The sequence below is a fragment of the Musa acuminata genome, chromosome BXJ3-6 (assembly GCF_036884655.1).
Source record: "Musa acuminata AAA Group cultivar baxijiao chromosome BXJ3-6, Cavendish_Baxijiao_AAA, whole genome shotgun sequence".
NCBI lineage: Eukaryota > Viridiplantae > Streptophyta > Magnoliopsida > Zingiberales > Musaceae > Musa > Musa acuminata.
This window is the reverse complement of record NC_088354.1, coordinates 28,538,547-28,557,599: the sequence shown is the minus strand read 5'-3', so window position 1 is coordinate 28,557,599 and position 19,053 is coordinate 28,538,547. Positions and strand designations below refer to the sequence as shown.

The 19,053-nt window shown below is 40.9% G+C and overlaps 3 protein-coding genes across 3 annotated transcripts; 2 read left to right on the top strand and 1 right to left on the bottom strand.

Moving 5' to 3' along the window:
• The first annotated feature begins 9,014 nt into the window (after positions 1-9,014).
• LOC135639485 (uncharacterized) lies at positions 9,015-12,455 on the top strand. The gene is made up of 7 exons (XM_065153248.1): positions 9,015-9,147; positions 10,808-10,916; positions 11,039-11,101; positions 11,563-11,610; positions 11,733-11,792; positions 11,970-12,030; positions 12,113-12,455. Exons 2-7 carry the CDS (start codon positions 10,830-10,832, stop codon positions 12,178-12,180), a joined length of 387 nt encoding a protein of 128 aa, XP_065009320.1. The 5' UTR covers positions 9,015-9,147; positions 10,808-10,829; the 3' UTR covers positions 12,181-12,455.
• A 1,270-nt stretch (positions 12,456-13,725) lies between these two features.
• Positions 13,726-15,210, top strand: LOC135641836 (serine carboxypeptidase-like 50). The gene has a single exon (XM_065157593.1). It carries the CDS (start codon positions 13,787-13,789, stop codon positions 15,101-15,103), a length of 1,317 nt encoding a protein of 438 aa, XP_065013665.1. The 5' UTR covers positions 13,726-13,786; the 3' UTR covers positions 15,104-15,210.
• Positions 15,211-16,184: 974 nt separating this feature from the next.
• LOC135641837 (WRKY transcription factor 71-like) lies at positions 16,185-17,772 on the bottom strand. Its single transcript, XM_065157594.1, has 3 exons — positions 17,120-17,772; positions 16,730-16,873; positions 16,185-16,656 (listed from the first exon to the last, which is right to left on the bottom strand). Exons 1-3 carry the CDS (start codon positions 17,668-17,670, stop codon positions 16,296-16,298), a joined length of 1,056 nt encoding a protein of 351 aa, XP_065013666.1. The 5' UTR covers positions 17,671-17,772; the 3' UTR covers positions 16,185-16,295.
• Between the last annotated feature and the right edge of the window lie 1,281 nt (positions 17,773-19,053).

Below are 19,053 nucleotides of genomic sequence, written 5' to 3'. Positions count from 1 at the left end.
ACTCTAATTTTTTTTCTTCTTTTTTGAATGTTGCTACGTGAGGCATGCGGTCGCCTTACTAGCGCACTTTTCTCATGCAATCAACTAGTGACCTCACCGTGCACTACATCATGCCGTCGTGCTCACATGTAGTTGTTTGCATCGTGTAGGTCGTGTGGGTTCTTTATTGGTGGAACGCCTCCATAGCCATATGTCATTGACCAAGCGTCGCCAACCATCATTCCATTGTTTTAGTTGTGCACACGCACTAACCAATGACCCTGCATGGACACCATGGCATATAGTTGTACTCACGTGTCTGCTCAACAATCCCATCGATCACCCTGGTTGTTATTGTTCATCATGCATCCATTGGGAACCGCAACCTTTGGCATCTGGTTAAAGTTAGTGTAGCCAACAAACATTGTCACAATGGCAGGTTGTAGTCATCAGTCAAAGGTAGCATTATAGCCGTCATAAGTAAAGACATTGTTGCAATCGTTTGCGACCAAGACAAGTTAGATGTTGCAAGGTTGTTGCTCACAAGTAGTTGTTGAATCTCGTATTTTGATAATGAAACCACTTGATATGTGTTTATGATTTAAACTGCATTTTGAGCGATGCAGGTCTACTCGATCAGGTTTAGACAGTTGACGTAGGAGGAATTGACGTTGCGCCGGAAGAGATCACGTCAGGATATTGGATGGCTGAATGCTTCGGACGTCGGGCATCGGGCCAAGGAGAGCGAAATTGCGCCAAGGATACCAGGGTTGCGGAGGTCAACCGCCGATTGGGCAACAAGCCGCCAGAGAGGACGATGCACCGAAGAATCGGACGAAGCGCCAACCAATGACGTGCCGGGCAACAGAATGTCAATTCGCGTTGTAATAATTGTCTAGATCGGAGTTGAGTTTTGGTTTGTGTGTGCAGGATTAACTACGATAACGATGAAGATATAAAGCGAAACAAAGTGCTGGAGTCAAGCGCGAAGGATTCATTGGGAGTTCGAGAGTTCGACGGAAGTCCGAAGGTTCGTCGGGAATGCTGCCGGAACTAGCCGAGAATGAGTAGGGAGCTTGCCGAAGGGTTTTTCGGAAGCTCGTCGGAAGGTTCGTTGGAAGTTTGCGGAGCTCACCGAGAAAGATCGGAGCTTACCGAAGAAGCTCGTTGGAACTCGCCAAGATCAAATCGTGAAGTCTAGGAGCTTGCCGGGAGTCCGCAGAATGGTTTCCGAGAGTTTATCGGAAGACCGTCGGAAGTTCGCCGGAAGCTCGCCGGAAGAAGTATTGACTTACGGACTTTGTAATAGCTTAGAAAATGTCTTTAAATTCGTAGTTAGCACGTTAATTAGGGTTAGGATTAGGTGTTAATCCTATAACCCAAGTAGGGGCCCATTGGGCCCGAGTTCGGACTGGTTTGGGCCAAGTTTGGAGCCCAACCAGTGAGCTGAATTGGCCTAGGCGGTGGCACCGCCCAGCACCCGAGAGCTGGACAGTGGCACCACTTGACTGGGCGGTGGCACCGCCCAGCACTGTCAATGTCTGACAGTGATAGGCGGTGGCACCGCCACTGACAGGCGGTGGTACCGCCAGCATCGGGAACCCAAAGAGAATTCAAATTTTGGAGCCCAAATTTGAATCCTCTTGATGCCTATAAATACCCCTCAAATCTCAGCTGAGATTACAACTTTTTGAGCAGCAATTGTTTGAGAGAAAAATCTTAGAAAAGTCTTTGCTAGTCTTGTTTTCAATTTGCTAGTGTTCACCTCCTTCTTTCTTGCTGAAAATCTGTAAGAGAGTGAACCGCTTGTAAAAAGTTGTAAGAGGGGTATTTGCCCTTCCATTTCAAGAGATTTGCTAGTGGAAGGTGGGAGCCTCATCGAAGAGGGGCCTCGCAAGTAGATGTAGGTCATTTGACCGAACCACTGTAAAATCAGCGTGATTTCTGGTTTGCATTTACTTATTGTCATTTACATTACTACAAACCATTTGCACTTTAATGCTTTACTTCTTTGTCTTCGTCTTACTTATCTCTTCAAGCTAAAACGCAATCGAAATGGTTTCAAACGAAAACGTTACTTTTATCGTACGAAGTTTTTGAAAGTGTTTAAATCGTCAAAAGTTTATCACACTTTACCGCTGCACTAATTCACCCCCCCCTCTTAGTTCCGCTCCGATCCTAACAATTGGTATCAGAGCCCGGTATTTCTCATTTCGGATTTATACTCGAGAGAAATGGCTCTTCATGGCTTTCAAGAGGGCTTATCGATTGTTCATCCACCGTTGTTTAACGGATTGGACTACACTTATTGGAAAACTCGAATGAGAGTTTTCTTGATTTCTATGAATTTGGATTTATGGAATATCGTTGAAAATGGTTTTCAACTTCCCTCTAAACCGATGAACGAATGGTCGGATTTGGAGAAGAAATATTTTTCTTTAAACGCAAAGGCTATGAATGCCTTATTTTGCACTTTGGACAAAAATGAGTTCAATCGGATTTCTACGTGCGAAACGGCTTTCGATATTTGGCGAACACTTGAAATCACGCACGAGGGAACTAGTAGAGTCGAAGATTCAAAAGTTAACATTTTATTGCATGATTTTGAGCTTTTTCAAATGTAACCAAGCGAGACTATAGGCGACATGTACACCCGTTTCACGGATGTCGTCAATAATCTAAGAGTTCTTGGTAAAAATTTTTCGAATTTTGATCTCGTAAGCAAGATCTTAAGATCCCTTCCAAAAAGGTGGAATTCTAAAATAGCCGCAATAGAAGAAACAAAAGATTTAAATATTTTTCCACTTGAAGAACTAATTGGGTTGTTGATGACATATGAAATGGTGCACAATGCACATGATGAACAAAATCACCTTCCAAAGAACAAGAAGGATTTGGAACTCCGGACAAATGGATACCACTTGAGCAATGACTCAAGTGATGAGGACAATGATGAACTTAATTTCGAACACTAAATCTTAATAAGTTTATTAAACAAAAATCTAAAATAAATAATGAACTTGAACGGAGGAAGAGGGCAAAGAAGAGGAAGGCAACCAAGGATGAATCAAGAACTTCCAAAGGTGAAACGGCAAATTGGGCTTTGACGGGCTTCGACTACAAGGTAAGTAACTCAACTCTCTTGAATTATTTTGAAATTACTTGATGTTTTCCATGATGCATTTTCTCTTTTCTTTTGAATAATTATTTTTCTTGAAAATTGTATGTTTTATGTTAATAGAATAAAATGTTAGATTTAAATAATCATATATATGTGCTTGAGAAGCAAAATGTGTATTTTGATGATTTCCATATTAACCTTCAATGATGATGCATGGTTTTTATATGGAAGGCTTGATGATTTTTTTTTTAAACCTTGTCTTTGGTTTTCAAACATGATGTATATTTTTGACATAAGAATAAAACTTGAGCATGCTAATATAAAGTCAATCACATAAATTAAAACTAAAGAAGTTTTAGTTATCTATAAGAATCATTCAAAATTATGTTCAATGAAACCATTGCATAATGATGTAATGAAAATATTAAACATTTTGAAACCATGTTTTAGTGTCATGCATAATGATCATGCTTAATAAATTTCGAAATTATGCATATGAATCTTGTGATTTATGGATTATTGATTTTTACCATAATGAAAGTGCCTTATTAATCTTTGTTGTAATAAATCTTACACTTTCGGTTTTAAACATTATACGTGTTTTTATTTGGTATAAGTGAAATAAAATCATATGAATTGAAACAACTAAAAAGAGGAAAATATTTTTTCCTTGAAATATTATTTTTCTCTATCCTATTGATCTTGATGTTTATTATGATAAATCTATGTATACCATTTTGAATCTCTTGAAAGTAATGTTGATATTTTGATGATTTTGATGATTTAAATTTGAAATGAGTTTTATCAAAATCATGATATTGATTTCTTGGAATAACATAAGATTACCTTTGATGATTATTTTGATTCATGGAATTTTGGATTCATGACTTGGTCTTACATTTGTTTATGAGATGGTTGAAATCTTTGTACGTTTGAATTCTTCCCTTCTCCTTTCAATTTATGCATATTATATGTTAAAGATTTAAAACCATGTTTTGGTATCATGCATATCTAAGAAATATTGATGTGACAAATTGAATAAGTTAAAAATGAATGATGATTTTTCTCTTAAATATAACTTGTGATATTTTTTATATAAATCATCATTTTGATTTCTCGACATTCGATACATGAGATTTTATTATAAATCAAAATTTCTCATTAATCGATCTTCTACGATTTTACTTGATATTCTCTTGAGAGGAGATTTTCTAAATGAATCATGATTTTTCCTTGTGAGTTCTTAGAGTTATTACTTGATTTTTCTTTTAAAACAAGATCTCTTCTTTGTACTCCTATGATTTTTCTTGATATTTTATTTAAAAAAGATATTTACTATATGAATCATGTCTTTTGGTATTCAAATGATTTTATCCTTTATGACATGATTTCTTTGTATTTATTGCTTGCATGGCTTGAAATGTTTTGGTATAATGCATGCAATGATGAAATATTCATAAAGTTAAAATGATGTATGCAATACTTATGATAATGATGTACATGATGTATTTATTACATATGATGTGTATCATGAATGCTTTAAATGATGAATGTTTGGTATCATGATCAACATGTTGATAAATGCTTAAAAATTTTAATGTTTGAGTATCATGTATGATATGCTTATTAATGATGATTGATTTATTTTTCGGTATCGTGCATGAAAAATAAGGTTATTGAAATTATGTATGTTTTAATTTGAATATATAATGATGCACAAATAAGAATGATACTTACCTTTGTCATAATATGAAAATTGATATAAGGGTCTTCCCTTCTTTTTGACAATGACAAAGAGGGAGTAAGAATTTCTAGCGTGGACATCATGAAAAGAGGCAAACTAACTAGCTTGCACAATTCAAGATGAAAGCAAAAATTACACTTCTCAAAAGAGAAGATGCAAATGTAACATTTGCCAAATTATTTGCTTGCCTCATGTAAAACATTATCTCTTGCTAGTTTGGAATTTTTACTAGCTTGTATGTTGCAAAACTTGATCACTTTTTTCAAACATTTTGCTAGCTTACACTTTGCAAAGAAAGCAAAAATGACAATTCTAGAAGAAAGAGCTTGTTATTTTGAACATCACAAGCTTGCCTATCTTAAGAAACAAAAATTGCAAAAGTGCTATCTTGCCTATCTCAAGAAGCAAAACTTGCAACTTGCACATTGCAATAGGAAGCAAGAATTATGAGCTTACACAAGAAAGCTATCTTGCATTTGCTTTCGAAATTTTTGCTAGCTTGTATATTGTGAAACTTACATATCGTAAAAATTGCTAGCTTGTAGTCTAAAGAGAAGCAAAAAGTTGCTATCTCAAAAGAAGCAAATGTGCTATCTTGCCTATCTTAAGAGGCAAAAATGCTAACTTGCACATCTAGCAAAACTTGACAAATTTACATATTTCAAGAAGCAAGAGTTGCTTTCTTGAACATCTCAAATATTGATAACTTGCATGATGTAGAACTTGCTATCTTGAACATTACCAAAAGTGCTATCTTGTATGCTGTAAAACTTGCATATCTAAAACTTGATAGCTTGAATGTCCTAAGCATGATGCATTACTTGCTAAATTTTCTAGCTTCAAAACTACATGATGATAAAACTTAATATTATGTTTTTCATGCAATGAGTTGAACTTATATTACAAACACAAAGAATAGTTGTACTTCTCCTTTTTGTTGATGACAAAGGGGGAGAAGTATGTTGATGACATGATATTCATAAGTCTATGCATGAGTTCATAATGACGTGTTGCAAGTATTCATGATGAATATTGCAATGACTTGAATTCAGTTTGAATTCAAGGTTCTATCAATATGGCATATTGATAGGGGGAGTTTGTTTAAACTCCGGGAGTTAAGGTTAACTTCGTCATCAAGTGGTTGTCATCATCAAAAAGGGGGAGATTGTTGAATCTCGTATTTTGATGATGAAACCACTTGATATGTGTTTATGATTTAAACTGCATTTTGAGCGATGCAGGTCTACTCGATCAGGTTTAGACAGTTGACGCAGGAGGAATTGACGTTGCGCCGGAAGAGATCACGTCAGAATATTGGATGGCTGAATGCTTCGGACGTCGGGCATCGGGCCAAGGAGAGCGAAATTGCGCCAAGGATATCAGGGTTACGGAGGTCAACTGCCGATTGGGCAACAAGCCGCCAGAGAGGACGATGCACCGAAGAATCGGACGAAGCGCCAACCAATGACGTGCCGGGCAACAGAATGTCAATTCGCGTTGTAATAATTGTCTACATCGGAGTTGAGTTTTGGTTTGTGTGTGCAGGATTAACTACGATAACGATGAAGACATAAAGCGAAACAAAGTGCTGGAGTCAAGCACGAAGGATTCGTTGGGAGTTCGAGAGTTCGACGGAAGTCCGAAGGTTCGTCGGGAATGCTGCCGGTACTAGCCGAGAATGAGTAGGGAGCTTGCCGAAGGGTTTTTCGGAAGCTCACCGGAAGGTTCGTTGGAAGTTCGCGGAGCTCACCGAGAAAGATCGGAGCTTACCGAAGAAGCTCGTTGGAACTCGCCAAGATCAAATCGTGAAGTCTAGGAGCTTGCTGGGAGTCCGCAGAATGGTTTCCGAGAGTTTATCGGAAGACCGTCGAAAGTTCACCGGAAGAAGTCTTGACTTACGGACTTTGTAATAGCTTAGAAAATGTCTTTAAATTCGAAGTTAGCACGTTAATTAGGGTTAGGATTAGGTGTTAATCCTATAACCTAAGTAGGGGCCAATTGGGCCTGAGTTTGGACTAGTTTGGGCCAAGTTTGGAGCCCAACCAGTGAGCTGAATTGGCCTAGGCGGTGGCACCGCCTAGGCTAGGCAGTGGTACTGCCCAGCACCCGAGAGCTGGGTGGTGGCACCGCTTGACTGGGCGGTGGCACCGCCCAGCACTGTCAATGTCTGACAGTGACAGGCGGTGGCACCGCCAGCATCGGGAACCCAAAGAGAATTCAAATTTTGGAGCCCAAATTTGAATCCTCTTGATGCCTATAAATACCCCTCAAATCTCAGCTGAGATTACAACTTTTTGAGCAGCAATTGTTTGAGAGAAAAGTCTTTGCTAGTTTTGTTTTCAATTTGCTAGTGTTCACCTCCTTCTTTCTTGCTGAAAATCTGTAAGAGAGTGAACCGCTTGTAAAAAGTTGTAAGAGGGGTATTTGCCCTTCCATTTCAAGAGATTTGCTAGTGGAAGGTGGGAGCCTCATCGAAGAGGGGCCTCGCAAGTGGATGTAGGTCATTTGACCGAACCATTGTAAAATCGGCGTGATTTCTGGTTTGCATTTACTTATTGTCATTTACATTACTGCAAACCATTTGCACTTTAATGCTCTACTTCTTTGTCTCCGTCTTACTTATCTCTTCAAGCTAAAAACACAATCGAAACGGTTTCAAACGAAAACGTTACTTTTATCGTACGAAGTTTTTGAAAGTGTTTAAATCGTCAAAAGTTTATCACACTTTACCGCTGCACTAATTCACCCCCCCTCTTAGTGCCGCTCCGATCCTAATAGTAGTCACGTATGTCATCGCGATCGATTGCCACGCCCAACGATGATTCCATTGTGTATAGTATTGTCTGTACATAACTATTATTTATGATTGGGCTAGTGACTATCGGAGGCAACTATTCTCAACAACACTATCATTGATAGTAAGTCATCATTGGTAGTCTATCGATTAAACATGAGAAACCTCTCTATGCAAGTAAGTGATTAAATAGAAAAGCAAATCGACAACATAGATGAATCATTCAAACATCATAAATCAAAACCAAATAACATATTTTCGCAAACAAATGGTGATAATAAACAAATTTAGGGTATTTGACTTATAGAATTATGTTACCAATTGTAACCATAAAAAACTATAATTATGTTACTATTATATAAAAAATTTTAATACTAAAAATTGAAATCAAATAATAAAATATCAAGATTTATGATGCATAATTTTCTATGCTATTCAGAAAGCCTACAAGTGCAATGTCTTAAGATACGAAAGCTATAGCAATGTTAATTTATAGGCACTTTCTTTCTCCTTTTTTTTCTATTATTTATAAGATTATTATTAGCAATGAATAACTTAGTTGAGAATAGATATGAGGTCTTATCCTTTTATGATGAGAGTAGAAGGTTTAAGACAATATTTAGGAGAGTCCCTTCCATTAAGATCATCTTCTAAAAGATTTTATTATAATTAAATTTTTTTATTAGTTAAAAATTATAATTAATATTTAATTAAATCTATAATATATCTTATATAATTAAATAAAATTACATAATATAATATAGACAGCTAGTGAAAGAGCTCGTGGAGAGAAAGACTAAGCTACAACTTGGACTTACTCGTGCTTTTCTTAGCAATGAAATAGTCCTATTATCTTAGAAGCATAGTTCTGAGCCTTCCATATCAACCAAAAGACATATCAAAATCCCAGCATATTTCTTAAATATATGTTGCCCCCTTCAGTATGCCAAATAGAAAGAATGAAACTATAGCTATAGTTTTTGTTCAAAGGCATATTATTAAATTATTTTTTTAATCATCCTCGACAACACCTATGACTAATACTGTAACCTATGACTCATACTTTAGTCTCCTATTAAAAGTAAATAAACATTAAAATTAAATTATAAAAAATTTATTGATATATTATTATTAATTTAAACTTAAATATTTTAAATTTATGTCCCAAACTCAACAAAATTAATTAGACAGTATCAGACAATTGATTTCATCGGCCTCATCCTCCTCCTCGTAATGACAAGTTTGCAGCCCAATATGTGGTCGGGCCGCGTTGTTCTTCATGGTCTGGCTCGGATGGAGTGGCGTTGAGTGGGGCTGTGGGTTCCACGTTTGCTTTTAGCCTCTTTTAAGCCCAAAGCTTGCTCTCGGAACGCATATAAGCCCTGTTTCATGCCCTAATCGATCGATTGGATCCCCAATCCGGTGGAGGTTTCTTCGGCGGGCGGAGACGGAGGGCGACGCCGGAGCAGCGACCGCGACCGCGACCGCGGGCGACGGCGAAGACACGCTGTAATTGTTTCTCTTCTTCCTGTCTTACCGACCGCCTCCCTCCTCCTCCTCTTCTACCTCGGTGACGTTTTTCTTCCCATGATTTCTGTTCGTCTTTCTGGATGCCCGACTATCTAGTGAGACCTGACATTTTTTATGCATCCACAACATGCATGCCGAATCTTGAGCCTAATGTTTTGGTTTTGCGGAAACCTAGATCGCCTAACTAATGCTTTCTTCTTTGACGTGTGAGCTTAACCTCTACATTTATGCTCCGGATTCATACTACGGGGATCTCTCCTCGGTGGGAGGTTATGGGTTTGATCTCCGCCCTATGCAGGCGTTCCATTGTCTCACCGCTGTGGTGGTCTTTATTGGCTTAAACACGTTCGAATGTCCGCTATGTCATTATAGTGGTCAAAGGGAAGAGAGAAAAGGAAAGAGGAGGAAATGGAAAGCATATCTGGCTGCATACTGTAAGAAGTACCTCAACTTCGAATTATATCCGGGCCTTGAATCTAGCAGGGTTGCCTAATTTGGAGGGCTTAGTTGATATTATAGGAAATCATTTTAGGACCCCATGTTACAAAGCTGGTCCTACTTGGATTGGTTTCAGGCAATGGCCATGATATGATCAGCCAAGGCAAAGACCTTGCTGTCAGGATATGAGCTGGTTTGGCCTTTTTATGCACATCTAGACTGTTGGCCCAATCTCCAGCAGGGTTGGACGATGCGGAAGGTTTAAGTGTTGATTTGCAGCCCTTTTAACACCTACTTAATTCAGTGCTGGTCATGAGAAACTGAAGACTGCAGATGATAGATTTGGAAAGGCTTTAAATGGTCAAATAAGTCTTATAAACCAATTAGGAGAAGATCTTTCCTGGTTGCAGAAGGCTTAGAGTAACCTTCACCAATTGGAGGCCATCGGGACTTATAAGTCATCTTAAGACTTGCATGGAACATTCTATTTAAAACAACAGAGCAAACGAGGTGGTGCTGTAGTACTTTCATGGGCACTTCAACACAATATTGTACTAGTACTGCATGACATGCTTAATGTGTTCTTTTCAGTATATTTGTTATGTATTAAATAGAATTTCTAGATTAGCTTGCTTCCTAGTCGTGTCAGGAGATTCAGTCATTAGTTTCATTATGTGTAGACATGATTGTAAGCTTTTGATGTCATGTGGTTGGTAGCTCATGGGATGGGCTTTTGTTGAGTCAGAGAAGTGCATGTTAGTTGGTGTACAGTTTAATTTACATTTCATGTTTTCTTATAGTATCTATAGAAATACATTTAAAGGCAAAATGAAACATATAAGTAGGTGTACGGTTTAATTTACATTTCATGTTTTGTTATAGTATATATAGAGATGCATTTAAAGCCAAAAAGAAATTCTTTTATTTTCCTAAAGGTGCAGATCTGGCTGTCTTAGAGATTGAGCAGGTGTAAATTTGAGTTACCAAGGAAGTCACGTGAAAGATTCATTAGTACATATAGTTGAGATATATTTTGCTGACATTAGTTTGTTTTTCTTCTTTTAAACTTCTGGTCATTTTGCTGACTGTTTCTTTAAGCATCTTTTGTGTCATCCTGCTTTATGAACACATCCTGCAACATATAAGTCTTCATTTTGTTGCCTTTTTTTTTTTTTCTTTGATTGAGCCTTCTTAATTGCAGACAAGAATCATCCAAGGACATCATGTCAGACATGAAAGACGATGATGTCTCTGAGGGCATTGAACTGAACCAAAATGAGGGAAAGGCCATGCCCTCAGCAGAACAGGAGGTGACCTTATGCTTTTCTTTTCCTGTTCCTTTGTATCTCTTGCAAGGATACATCAGATGTATGTCCATTGCTTTATGGAAATATTTCAGTACTGTCATCCTTATACAACTAGTTGTTTGCAGGAACAAGCAATTAAGAAAAAGTATGGAGGAATTTTACCCAAGAAACCACCATTGATATCCAAGGTAAGAAGTTTTTGTAATTTGAATCAATTATTGTACTAGTTGTTGTTTCGTATAATATATAAGTGAGTTGATAAAAGGTCATTATCATGGCCTCAGAAGGATTTATCAAGGACTTGATAAAATATAACCTCTGTTGATGCTTTATATAGCTTGTAAGATTAGTTTAGGCAATTTAGGGGTTTGCCTAGAATCAGAAAAAATAGTTGCCAGGGAGAAAGATAAACTAAATCTTTACAATTTAAACTCATCCAACTTGGCAATAACCTTCCAAAAGATCCAGAGATTTAAACCCTAGAAATAAGAGATGGCAAAACCTGTCATACAGAGAGGTCTCATCTCATAAACACAAATAAATCAATGGTTCTGCTGAAAATAAAATCTGAATTTAGCCGATTAATAGTGCATGTTAGTTTATTTTGAATATTCCTGTCGAATATCATATTTAACATTTCTTCTTGTAGGACCATGAACGTGCTTACTTCGACTCTGCTGATTGGGCTCTAGGGAAGGTATTGTTATCAGCTTGAAGCTGCATTGTGCTAAACTAGACTTAAAGATTGGCCTTAGCGGTGATGCTGTTAATATTAGTCTTTTGCTCTAATCTACTCCTTTTTTCCCTTTACAACCACAGCAGGGAGGACATGCTCAGAAGCCCAAAGGGCCCCTTGAGGCACTTCGGCCAAAGTTGCAGGTATCCATCTTTCTCTGATGGTGCATGGTGCAATGATGTTTTCAAAGTTATACCTACCTGTTATTCTTCACAAGGCTACTTGATATTATATTTTGAGCCATATTTCCTCCTTACCTTGTATGTGCAAGTCTTGATTCATCAGTTTCTTTTTTTCTTTTTTTTTTTACTTTGTTCCAGCCTACACCTCAGCAGCAAGTACGCTCCCGGCGCTCAGTTTATGCTTCCACTGAAAATGATGGTATTCATGATTACCACTTAATTATCTCCTTTTTCCTTGTCCAGTAAAAATCCTGTCTATCTGACCATTTTTTCCACTTTAGATGGGGTTAATGCTGCTTCTGAGGGTGTGAACGAGAATAACGGTGACACCAATAGCGGTGATCAGTAATTGCATACTGTTCTTCCCTTATAAACGCATGATGAGTCCATTTCCAGCTTCTATGAATAACCAATGTGGATTATCTGGCATGTGGTATGATATGTTGTTGCTGCAGATTTATCTGCAGCTGAGACTTGTACAATTGAAACATGGCAGCAATCTGTTCACTAGGCCAGGATGTCATCTTCTATATGCTGCAGAAGGTACACACTAGGTGCATCCTTAGGCCATCTTGAATTCATGTATTCTGCAATCTATCGTGTAGGCTATACTTGAGCTATTGATCTGTGGTGTCACTACACTTTGAATGCCCGTTTTCTGCTCGCCTAATAGATTACATAAAGGTGAAGTTTAGATCCAAAAAATCTAAATTAGAAGTATGCCTGCATATTTAAGCCCTTTTAATTGTAGCAAAATAGAATAGAATGAACTATGACTTCTATGGTACTAGCTCGAACAAAATTAATTGATTCTATCTTATTATTTTTGTCATCATCATCATCAGTTATAAACTACTTGAATGAGGCTCGATGATGGTTCATACTTTATTCACAAAGGAGTAGGTGATACTGATGACATAATTTATGAAGCTTAAGAAGGGTCAAATTGGCGATAGGTGTGAATGCCATGTGAATGTAAACTTTATTTAATGAACGGGAGGAAGGGCACAATCTTCAAAGTCTTTGCCTGCTATAGGAAGGGCACAGCAAACTGTCATCCACTATACGTGTATACTTTAGTTCTGAAACAATTCAAACATAGAAGACTTTAATCGTTTTCATATTTAAAAAGTTTCTGAAATAAAATTTACTCATTATTTTGAAAACCGAAATTTAAACTAGCAAAAAAAAAAATCTACTTTGCATAACCATATATATATATATATATATATTGTAGTTTGCGGATGCCCCAAAGTTCATCTATGCTAAACTACTAGACAGATCGTCTATAAAAAAACCTGAAATTACAGGAAAAAGTTTAGGCATTCTAGACTTTTAAAAATTTTAATTAAATTTGAAAAGTAACTATTAAATTATTTAGATATGTGTGAATTAGTGTCATCGATTGAGTTCCTAAATGAACATGACTCTCGTCGTTATTTGACGAGAAAATCTTACCTATAAATTAATTCTTTCGTTGAACTGGTGGGCTTAGAATAAATTAAAAAAAACTCAATCCTTTTTGGGATTACAAATTTATGTTAGCTTATGCTGTATTTTAGAACACATAAGAAATACCGAAATGAAGATCCTTTCGCATTTAAAACTATACCATATCCTCTCTAATTTAATGGGTGGGGAGAATATTAAACGAGACTTATTATCCTATTCTATTGTTGATTTATAAGATTTTAATCAAATCACGATCATAAAGGCATCAAAATTAAGATATTTTCCAATACTAACTGTATAAGTAAAATTCATACATAAAAGAATACGTAGTTTCTAAGCTCTTGTGAGAAAGAAGATGGACACATCACTTTGGAATATTTGTTGTCATTTTCCGTCCCAAGTCATCATGCGCAACAATGAACACTTAGTTGCCACCAATGAATGCTCTCCCTTCTTCTTCTTCTTTTCCGACCTGCTCTTGTCGTCTCTCATCCCTCATCCACATGGAGTCTTCCATCGCCCCCATCCTCCTCTTGTTCTTCTCGCTCTTCTCCTCCTCCTCTGCGACTTCTCTCTTCCCTGAAGAAGCCCGCCCGACGAAGTCGGGCTACCTCCCCATCGGCGCCGCTTCGTCGCCATCCTCGGCGGCGCTCTTCTACGCCTTCTACGAGGCCCAGCAGCCGCTCTCCCCACTTCCTCAGACCCCGCTCCTCGTCTGGCTCCAAGGCGGCCCCGGCTGCTCCTCCATGCTCGGCAACCTCTTCGAGCTCGGCCCCTTCCTTGTCTCCCATGACTCCCCCGCCCTCCGCCGCAACCCGGCCTCCTGGAACCGCCGTTTCGGTCTCCTCTTCATCGATAACCCCCTCGGCACCGGCTTCAGCGTTGCCCCCTCCCTCGCCGACATCCCGCGTAACCAGTCCGCCGTTGCCGCCCACCTAATCTCCGCCCTCCGCCACTTCCTCGACTCGGACCCCTCCTTTCCCCTCCGGCCCCTTTACATAACCGGCGAGAGCTACGCTGGAAAATACGTCCCCTCCGCCGGGTACTACATCCTACGGCAGAACGCACAGCTGCCGCCAAACCGCCGATTCAACCTCCGGGGCGTCGCGATCGGCAACGGGCTCACGCACCCCATCGTCCAGGTCGGCACCCACGCCGCCTCCGCCTACTTCACCGGCCTGATCAACGAGCGTCAGAGAGCCCGGCTCGAGGAGTTGCAGGCCGAGGCCGTACAGCTCGTGTTGGCGGCGAAGTGGCCGGAGGCGGCGGACGCGAGGGACAGGGTCCTGAGGTGGCTGCAGAACGCCACGGGCCTGGCGACCCTGTATGACCTGACCAAGAAAAGGCCCTATGAGACCGGCATGGTGGCCGTGCTCCTCAACAAGGACGAGGTGAAGGAAGCGCTGGGCGTGGCCGCGGGGGTGGCGTGGGAGGACTGCAGCGACGCGGTGGGGGAGGCCCTGTACGCCGACGTGATGAAGAGCACCATGTTCATGGTGGAGGAGCTGGTGAGGAAGAGCAGGGTGCTGCTGTACCAGGGGGTGTTCGACCTCAGGGACGGCGTGGTATCAACAGAGGCCTGGATCAAGGAGATGAAGTGGGAGGAGCTGCAGAGCTTCATGAGGGCGAAGAGGGAGGTGTGGGATGTGGACGGCGAGCTCGCCGGGTACGTGCAGCGCTGGGGAAGCTTGAGCCATGTCGTCGTCTACGGGTCGGGCCACCTGGTTCCGGCCGACCAAGGGGAGGCCGCGCAGGCCATGATCGAGGACTGGGTCATGGAGAAGGGCTTGTTTGGGGACGCTGCCGCTGCCATTGTCTGATGAACTCCATGATTCAAGCTGAAGCTCAATGCATCGATTTGGGTGTTTGTTTGCAGTATGTTACTGAAACAATGCAATCCTTTTGAGCATAATTCATCATTCAATCATCCAACTATTTTATGAGACAATGATGAGATACATATGGCAACTTTTTATCAGTCCCCTTATCTCCCTTCTTCAACAGGGGGGGATGGGCGTTAGCAATAATAACAATAACTGTGACATTAGAGATCAGATCGAGTAACAAAAAATAATATAAACATAAAGATAAAAGAGTCTATCTTCATATCTCGGAAATCAAACATGACACTCGAGGGGAGGAGGATCTTACTATGCCCATTTCTATCGGACATTCTACAGTATCAAAGTAAGATAAAAAACCAGGATTACAAACTTGCTCAGTTGATAATTCTACAGTATCTTATGGTAATTAAATTGATTCTATTTTAACAATCAATCATTAAAGGGAGGAGAGGAATAGATTTGCCATGAAGTGTGAGATGATACCATCGCCAATATAAATAATAACCTATTGGTTTAAACCATGATCCCAGATGTTTGTTGAAATGTACACATCCAATGCATGTCAACATCTTGGTTTTAGGCAATACATAGTAAGATAAATGCAAATGTATCAACAAATCACAAGCTTCCAAACACCTTTGAACCTTCATGACCAAGAAACTGAATCGTTTTACTGAAAGCAAAAACTAGGGAAAATATATTGTAAGATTATTCTAAAAGAGAAAAACAACATCTAAACATAATAGTGCTTTCTTTTCGTAAATGTGACAATAGTATGTCATAATCACATGATTTTAGTGGATGATCTGACCCTACTAGGACTCCTGGAATGTATGTATGGATAGGGCCATAATTCATCATCCTTTTCATTTGTGACTTCTCCACCATGCATTAATCATATGAAACACAGATCCAATGAAGATTTGGCCTTCTGTGATAATGAAGAAGGCATGCATGAATCAAACTTATAGCTAGGTCATGGATAGCTACCATTGTTGCAGGTATGCGCGCACTGTCATCATCTAGCTTCATCTCATTTCGTCAGACAGATCCAATCTGCATCCATGTACTGTCTACAAATTCTCATCGTCCGCTACTTAAGAACATCCATGTACAAGAATAGTCGAGTTACAGACAGATAGAGAAGAAGCAGAGTGAGTAAGCCACGTCATGGCTCGCTGTACTGCGTGAAGGAAGGAACGATGTCTTGCAGGAGACCGTAGTCGGCGACTTGAGGTTGCTGCAATGGAGATTGGAAGCCGGGAAGATTGACGCTAACATTCGCGTTGTGTTGCTGGATGGCACTCGGTGCACGCGGCTGCTGCATCAGAAGGTGATTGCGGAAGCTTGTCGATGCTGCCGCAGGTGGAGGCGGCGCAAGCAGCTGCTGTGCGCTTGCTCGAGCAGTTGCGGGGCTTTGATGAGTGTGCTTCCCTTCGTAGGTGGTGATCACAACCGTTGGATCTTGGTATGATCTCTCCACCCTCTTCTTCACCGGGCACTTCAGAGATGTGCACCGGTAGTAACTCCTGCAACAATGGGTGAAACGAAGAAGAAATGTTATGTCGATCCGAATGATAAGGAGGAATGGATTGGGCAAACCTTGGAAAAGGGCTGTTCTTGACTGCCTTCTGGCCGTACTTTCTCCACCTGTAGCCATCTTCGAGATGATCAACCTCGCTCTTGGTCATGAAAGCAAAGCGAGGCTCCCTTTGCCTCTTCTCTCCCTTCTTCCTCGGCTTGTTCCTGTATGACCAAGTGCCAATTATCTTGAGATCTATGTTTACCGGATCTCACAATGCATATGAAGATAGAAACCATGGATCGGAGCAGAACCAAAAGAGTGGATCAAACTGGGGAAACCCTAAAAGCTTTGTTTTGTTAGGCAGGGTGAGAAACCCTGGAGGCTTTCACACTGAGAGATGACGAATCAACGAAAAAACTACTCGATCTGAAAGCAGATCTAAGAAGCAAAAAGCGGTGAATACCCACTGTTTCTTAGCCTTGTCTCTCTCAGCTTCCTCGCCAGCTTTACCCTGTCGCTTTAGCTGCTTGATCTCCTCCTCCTCCTCCTCATCCACCTCCTGTTTCAGCTGATCCTTCTTGCGTCGCCCCGAGTCGTCTTCCACCGCCGCCTCAGTCGATGACGAAGACACAGAAGAGTTCGGCGACACCGGGGACGTGCCGTCTCCGCCGCCGCACCCAGTCAGCGGTGCGAGATCATTACCGGACTTGACTGCAGTACTGTCTACCAGAGTTATCTCGCCATTACCAAACACATCTGGATGCAGATACGACGCATCGAACGCGCTGGCCAGAGTCCCGTGTCTCACGGCCGATCCACCCAGGAAGTCATCGAAGCTCAAGAACGGTGACACCGCGTACGGGTCGAGACCTTGTAGGCTGTTGGCGGCGCCTCCGCCGCCCTGATTTTGGGCGAAGAGCGACGACAGATCATGTCTCTCGTCCTGAAACGCGAACTCGTCGCGGTCTTGGAAAAAGCCGTGGTCATGGTGGTAGAGCTCTCCATCCTCCCCAGACATGTAAGGGTGTGTGAAAGAGAACGAGGAGTAGGCAGCGAGGAATAAATGGGGAAGGGCTCGACGGCGAGGAAGAGTGCGGCTTTAGCTTTCCTTGAGGACCATTTGAATGGCTCCCCTCCTCTCAAACTATTTCCCTTGATCCGCATTACATATGAATTAATTGGTCCACGGTCAACATGTGGGCCTGTGGATGAGTCAGCGACCACGAGCGCCCACCGGCTACAGGCGGTCAGTCACGTGGCTAAAAGGCTGGGCGACGCGCAGCGGTCAAAAACGTCGCGCAGATCCTCCCGACACGCGTCGGTCTACTCGCACCGTCTTTTGACCGGTCGTCCCGATGCGGCCCCCGCGCGTGACGACCCGCCGGCGTCATGGTGGTGGTTGCTGCCGAAGTTGACCGGGTGCGACGCTGGCGTCCGTCCGATGAAGATCAAATGAACTAAATTCCTCCACACGGCGTCGCGCCTTTCTCGCCACCTCGAGTGGCGCTCACACCATGAAACTTTTTACGTACCCATTGCGTGATGGTCATGCGATGTTATGAACCGAAACATGGCTGCTGAACCATGCAAAACTTGCATGGTGATTGATCATGGCAACATGAGACACACACACAGTCCCTACCATCTTGACATTTTGATGTCATAAGTCAACGGTGGAAGAGATTAAGAGAGGTCAGCTTGTATGTTGAAGGGTTTTTTCATGCATGACACTATAAGTCCCAATGAGTTGGTGCATTTCAAGCTTCAGAACTCATCATGTTCATAGATAGTCTTCCTGTCTTCATAAAGGCCAAACGTGGATTATATATATATATATATATATATATATATATATATATATATAGAGAGAGAGAGAGAGAGAGAGAGAGAGAGAGAGAGAGAAATGTAATTAGATATAACCTAAGGAAGAGATGGTCAGTCAAACTATGGCTACAAAATCTTGAAGTTTGTATGGTTAGAGATGGGAATGGGCACTTTTTTATCTCAAGCATGGGAGCAATAAGTCAACGCTGATAGCGCCCATCTATGCATCCAAGATTGGACCACTGTCTTGATCCGACTACATCTTTTAATATTGAGCAAAATAGAGGAGAAAAACATGCTTGTTTACTGCCAAACTCTTCTTCCTTGATGTGCTAAACTTCTCTTTGAGGGTTCAACTCTGCTAGTGTTTGACTTTGGTAGCAAACGGTTTGCAGGTCTCACATCTCCACCACGACATGGTTTCTTGATTAGGGTTCCCAAGAGAAGACCTACACACCTACACCAAATATTTACGATTCACAAGAAAGTTTTGCTGGGTACCGCTTATAATATTCAGCAACAAAACAAAACCCTTTCCCTGCCATTCTCGCCTTGATGTTCTAATCTTCTCCTTGAG

Coding starts and splice junctions, on each gene's coding strand:
- LOC135639485 (XM_065153248.1), top strand. CDS start 10,830: ATGTCAGACATGAAAGACGATGATGTCTCTGAGGGCATTGAACTGAAC. Junction 10,917..11,038: donor TGCCCTCAGCAGAACAGGAG/GTGACCTTATGC, acceptor AGTTGTTTGCAG/GAACAAGCAATTAAGAAAAA. Junction 11,611..11,732: donor CTGATTGGGCTCTAGGGAAG/GTATTGTTATCA, acceptor TTACAACCACAG/CAGGGAGGACATGCTCAGAA.
- LOC135641836 (XM_065157593.1), top strand. CDS start 13,787: ATGGAGTCTTCCATCGCCCCCATCCTCCTCTTGTTCTTCTCGCTCTTC.
- LOC135641837 (XM_065157594.1), bottom strand. CDS start 17,670: ATGTCTGGGGAGGATGGAGAGCTCTACCACCATGACCACGGCTTTTTC. Junction 16,874..17,119: donor AGAGACAAGGCTAAGAAACA/GTGGGTATTCAC, acceptor TTGGTCATACAG/GAACAAGCCGAGGAAGAAGG. Junction 16,657..16,729: donor AAGAACAGCCCTTTTCCAAG/GTTTGCCCAATC, acceptor CCATTGTTGCAG/GAGTTACTACCGGTGCACAT.